This window comes from Hipposideros armiger, unplaced genomic scaffold (genome assembly GCF_001890085.2).
Source record: "Hipposideros armiger isolate ML-2016 unplaced genomic scaffold, ASM189008v1 scaffold_1686, whole genome shotgun sequence".
Classification (NCBI taxonomy): domain Eukaryota; kingdom Metazoa; phylum Chordata; class Mammalia; order Chiroptera; family Hipposideridae; genus Hipposideros; species Hipposideros armiger.
The window spans coordinates 114,081-119,722 of NW_017733036.1; the positions used below are offsets into that span (position 1 = coordinate 114,081).

The 5,642-nt window shown below is 46.3% G+C and overlaps 1 gene segment (V, D, J or C); it reads left to right on the plus strand.

Moving 5' to 3' along the window:
- The first annotated feature begins 340 nt into the window (after positions 1 to 340).
- On the plus strand, positions 341 to 928 carry LOC109378002 (immunoglobulin lambda variable 2-8-like). The segment is given in 2 exon segments: positions 341 to 433; positions 549 to 928. Coding segments are annotated over 2 exon segments (426 nt in total).
- Positions 929 to 5,642: the final 4,714 nt, after the last annotated feature.

The following is a 5,642-nucleotide window of genomic DNA, read 5'->3' on the forward strand; positions in this document are numbered from 1 at the left end:
CTCACTCTCCTCCTAGGTGTCTTGGAGGACAAGTCCCTAGATTCCAAAGCCAAGAACCACCTTGATTCCCATACTAGGAAGTACAGAGACATTCAAAGATTGTTCCATTTCCTAGGCACTCTAATAATGGTCTCAGTGTGTCATAGCTCAGGTAAATCATGGTAAAGAAATGTTAATATTCTCAAATTAGTTCTGCTGTCCTGTGATGCTGAAGCATCTAGAGTTATGGGCCAGTTCAGAGTGGGGTGAGCAGAGGCAGGTGCAGGAAGCAGATTTGCATGGAGCCCCCCCCCTCCTCTGAGGCAGGGGGAGGGGATAAGAGAGGTCTGGGGGAGCCAGGCCCAGGGTTGGGGGCTCAGAAGGTAGCGCTCTGGAGGCATCTGCACCATGGCTTGGGCTCTGTTCCTCCTCACCCTCCTCACTCAGGGCACAGGTGAGGCCTCCAGGGAAGGGACCACAGGGCCATCAAAACTGACACTTTGTCTTCTCCCCAGGCCCTCCTGAGCTCCAGCACTAAACTCACCAGTGTGTGTTTCTGCTTTCTTCAGGCTCCTGGACCCAGTCTGCCCTGACTCAGCCTCCCTCAGTGTCTGGCGCCCCTGGAAAGTCAGTCACCATCTCCTGTGCTGGAAGCAGCAGTGATGTCGGAGGTTATAATGAAGTCTCCTGGTACCAACAGCGCCCGGGCACAGCACCCAAACTGCTGATTTATGGTGTGACAAGTCGGCCCTCAGGGATCCCCGATCGCTTCTCTGGCTCTAAGTCTGGCAACACGGCCTCTCTGACCATCTCTGGGCTCCAGGCTGAGGACGAGGCTGATTATTACTGTTGCTCATATGCTGGCAATAACAAGTTCCACAGTGGTGCAAGTTCATGGGGAAGTGAGACCAAAACCTGCCCTGTGCTCACAGGCTCCCTCCTTCTCTGAAGATGCTTCCCCACCCTGAGCAGAGGGGGCTTCACACAGCACAGCTTGGAGAATCAGTTTTCTCAACTGCTCTCTTCTTTTACCATGAAGCTCAAAAGGAAATCTTTCTTTCATTAATTATCTAGGGACAATGACAGCCCCTTTCCCTGTGGATGAAACCCTAGAATGCATGATTCTTTCTACTTTTTAATGGTCAGAAGGAGCCACAAAGAGACAACTTTTTTATGGAATTTCCTACTGTTTTCAATAATTCAGAGTGGCCTGTGCTATGGGAGACACAAAATAATGTCCTGAGTTCCAGCCTCTTGTCTCTGTAAGTCAAAATCTTCTCCTGACAATGGATGTGTGTTTGTGGAGAAAATCTGTATATTGTGGAGGTTCCATTGTTTTGTTTTTTTCCTGTGACTTCTGTTCCAACAACTGCTCCATGCCTGTGTTAAAATGCCTGGGAATCTGTCTAAGCAATCTTGCTGTTTTCATGAGAACTCAGAGACACCAATGCCTCTTCTAGGGTTTCTGCTTTGAAGGAGGGACCACGATTTCCTTTTAAAGGGGGATTAATATATTATTAAAAATATGAAGCAGTAGGAACAAAAACAGTAGCCAAAGGATGAGTAAACAGAATTCTTCCAATACCATATTTATGGAACTACAATAGCAATTTGTAACATGGTTTTGGAGACTCAAGCTGTTAGGAACATCCTCCTGTGTTTTTTCAAGAAATGTATATATATTAGATATTTTTTAAACAGATAACACAGAACTCACTTACGTTAGAGGTGTTTTGTTGTCAGCATTGTTGAAATTTTGGCCAGTGTCTTATTTTTCAATGCAATCCAGGAGATAGTACTTCAAGGTATTTCTCATTCATGTGTCTATAGGATGTCTGTGTTAGGTGCCACCCATTTTCCATAGCTCCATTTCTTTTATTTTTACTATTTGCTATTTTTCAAGGAATCATCAGTTTTTTGTTTTTGTTTTTTTGTTTTTTTTTATAGCTGAGCCATCCTGCCACCTGTTGGCAGCTCAGCGGCTGCTCAGCTCGGGCTGACTCGAACCCCTGTTGCTCAGAGCTCAAACTCTTGAGCGAGCTCTTAACCAACTGAGCCACTCAGCTGGCCAAGGAATCATCAGTTTTAATTTTGCCCAAAAGATAAGGATCCAGAAATTGATTTTTGTGTACTTTGAATTTATTTGATTTGGTTTAATTGGTTCTTAACTATATGATGTGCAAATGTTATACTTCTTTTTTTTAAGATTTTTTTTTTTTTACTGGGGATTTGGGGGAGGGGAACAGCGTTGGGGAATCAGGGAAGGGGAACAGACAAGTTGCTCTCATTTTGTTCTTCAGTCTAGTTGTGGAGGACGTCACTTCACTGGCCCATGTTGGCATTATCATTGTGCTCTTCCTGGGTTAGGCAGTTGCTCACTGGCCATTGGATGGCCGTTCACGGTGGCTTATGGCAGCTCACTAAAGCTCACGCCTGCTGCCGACCAGCCCCATTGCAGCCTACACCATCGCCTACGACCCACAGCAGCCAGTTCCAGGTCAAGCTGTTGTTCACCATCTTAGCTATAGAGGGTGCAGCATCACTGACCCTAATGTGGGATCCAAACCAGGGCCCTGCTGCTCAGAGCTGGCGTCCCAAGCCAACTCTATACCAATGCACCATTCGGCCGGCCCGGTATGCTTCTTTCATTAATCACATGGACAAGTGGAAGGCTCTTGACAGTAACCCCAAGCGATAAGAATCAAGTTCATAAACTCTTAATCTAGCCTGACACTCAGCTGATGGGTTACTGAGAAAGTAATCAACCTATGATTTTTAAACTATTATACTAAATAAGCAAAATTATTATATAAACTAATGTCTAAAGTAACATGGCACACAATTGTGAAGGCACACACATGCAAAAACCAATAGTCTCAAAGCCACAAGCATTACATCCCCCAAACCACCATATTCCTTGTATCCCTACCCCTGAGGCCACCACTTAGCTTCACCCACCCTTGGCCTGCGCATTTTCTTTGTAGCGTTATTGGAAATGTCCATCACATGATATGAAAAATGACACTACAATAATTTCCTCATGACATCACAGCCATAGAACTCCTAGTCCATTTCCCAAAGGCACATGCCATTTCTTTTGAAGGAACCAGTCAGCCCTGATATAACTTTCCCCAAACCCATCTTTCTAGAAAAGCACACAAGATTAAGCACTTCTTTTGTGGATTAAGGAAACTTTACCTCAGGAGGGCACACATTTCCAAAGTGAGGTAGTCTCAGTGTGCACAAAAAGGGCAAAACAAAGACTTTCTCAGGTCCTGAGTGCTATACAGAAATGGTCTAATGAGAAAAGTCCCTGGATGTGGAATGTGGAAGCCAATCCTGACCCCAGTTCCCTTTTCCTATTTCCTAAAACCCTGGAATCACTCTCTAATTTCTCCTTACATCATTCTCAATTTCAAGTAAAATTTCTTTCCTGCATTCCTTTTTTGTTCAAATCATTTTGAGAAGGCAAACGTTCTCCCATTCTCCCTATTTTTTCTCATCCAGCCTTCCTGCTGGGGGTGATTTTCACACCTAACATTTCCTCAGACCTGAGCTGGGAGCTGCCTCATGAGAACCAACTGTGAAAAGGCTATCCTGGACAAGCAAAGTAATCCTGAAGGTGGAGGGCATGGTCCCTCTTTTGTGGTAGGTGACACATTCCTTTCTGGTGGATCTGAAGAACAAAGGGAAAGGAGCATGGAGGAAACTAGAAGGGAGGAGGAAGCCTATACCTGAGCTGGGTAGGAAGGAGGAGGAACAAAAGTGAGAGCAGAACAGAGATCTCCAGTGGACTCTGCTGTCTTCCATGGGTCTTGGGATGCACCAACTGCAGCCACCAGGGGGATGCAAGGGCCTGGAATTGGAAAGGTTTTTGCTGCGGTTTACTAGGCCTGTATAAATATTTCACATCTGCTTCTTCTTGAGCCCCTGGTAAGCATATGTGGGGAATGAGGAGTCCTATGTGTATGTGTGTGCCAACCCTTTTCTAGAAGCCATAAACAGCCTCAAGGTTAAGCCTCAGGCTCCAGCCTCAGACACTGCAGGGGCAGTGGATAGCAAGAGACCCTGGGATCCTGTCCTCACATCAACTCACACAGCAAGAGGGGGATATTTTGAGATTCCTTATCCAGCCACAACTTGACTTTCATAACTGGAGGAATAAAGTTTCTCCTTACGTGCCTATGAAACCTTTGGGCCATGCTGGGAAGTGGGGTGGATGGCCTTTGGACAGGAGTCCACCATCCTCCCAGAATGCCAGGATTTTGAATAAACCTGCTTTACTTTCCAATAACCTCATCTCTCGAGTTTTGGCGTGGTGAGTAGCCAGACCTTTAGCGCGGTAACATACCTTCTCTTTGTCCAGGACAATGAGGTATAGGAGGGAAGGGTCACTTCAGCTGCCCCCATCACAGAGTTAAAAAGTGACACAGTCAGGATAGAACCAGGTCCTTGACCCACCAGGGGACTCTGCACATCAACCTACACAGATTTCCTCGGGAAAGACCCCTTGGTGTAGACACATGTGCATAAAACACATTCACGCACCCGAAATCAGGACTGAATGCTGTGTCCTGACAGACAGTCAGCAAAGTTCAGGGGAGAAGCAGGACCTTAAAGGGGGTGGGAAGCACCATCTCAGGGTCTACATTTCCAGGTAACAGGCTGGGGGAAGATTCTCCCCTGGTGTGTGGGGGGAGGGAAAGCTGGGAAGACCTTCAAGAAAATTACTGGAGAGGGTGAAGGGAACCAAAATCTTACCACCCTGAAGCTGCTTTTGGGGGATATTGATTTTAAGCTGTTCATTAAGAAACAAGACACACAAAGAAACTTTGGCCCTCCCATCTTTCCTGCCCAAGAGATTCAGACAGAGAAAAGTGCTCCAGGAGGGAAATCCTAGAAAGCTGCCTTAGCCTAACTTGAATCAAGTGTGGTCAATAAGAGGACATCAGGCAAGAAAGAGCCTGTTAACTAGGTATCTCCTGTGCCCCAGTGGTTCTGAGTTGCCTAGCACGGGTGTTCCTGCCAAGTGTATTCTGCTGTTCCTTAACTACATGTAAATCACCCATCCTCACTTCTGAAATCTAAAACTCCTTCCACGCCTCCCACTTCTCCTTTGTCAAGAGATGTCTTATATACCCAATGTTACCTGTCTTTGGAATTTTCTTGCCTATGTGAAATGTCCACATGCATGTATTAAAATATTTCATTTTCTCCTGTTAATCTGTCTCTGTTAATCTGATTATGAGCTGAGCTAGAAGAACTTAGAAATGGGGAGGAAAAATATTCATTCTTTTTAGCCTCACAGGGGTGATGCAGGGCCAGCTGAGACAAACTTCCAAAAGGGACCACACTGACACGTCCAACTTCCTCCTCACCTGAGCAGAAGGCCATGCCCAGAGCACGGCTTACCCGTAAGCCCTGGAGGTGGGGTTCAGGAGCAGTGTTGCATGGAGACCCCCACTTCATCTCAGAACATGAGGAGGGGATAAGGCAGCCTTGAGTGTCCTGTCCCAAAGTTGGGGTCTCTGGGGCATCTTTGGCCTGGGGTCCACTCCTCGCCCCCCTCATTCTCTGTACAGGTGAAGGTTCCCAAAGGGCAGTCTTCTGGTGCGTGGGCTGTTCCTTCTCAAGCTCTTTCACTTCTCTTACTGTTTTCCTGG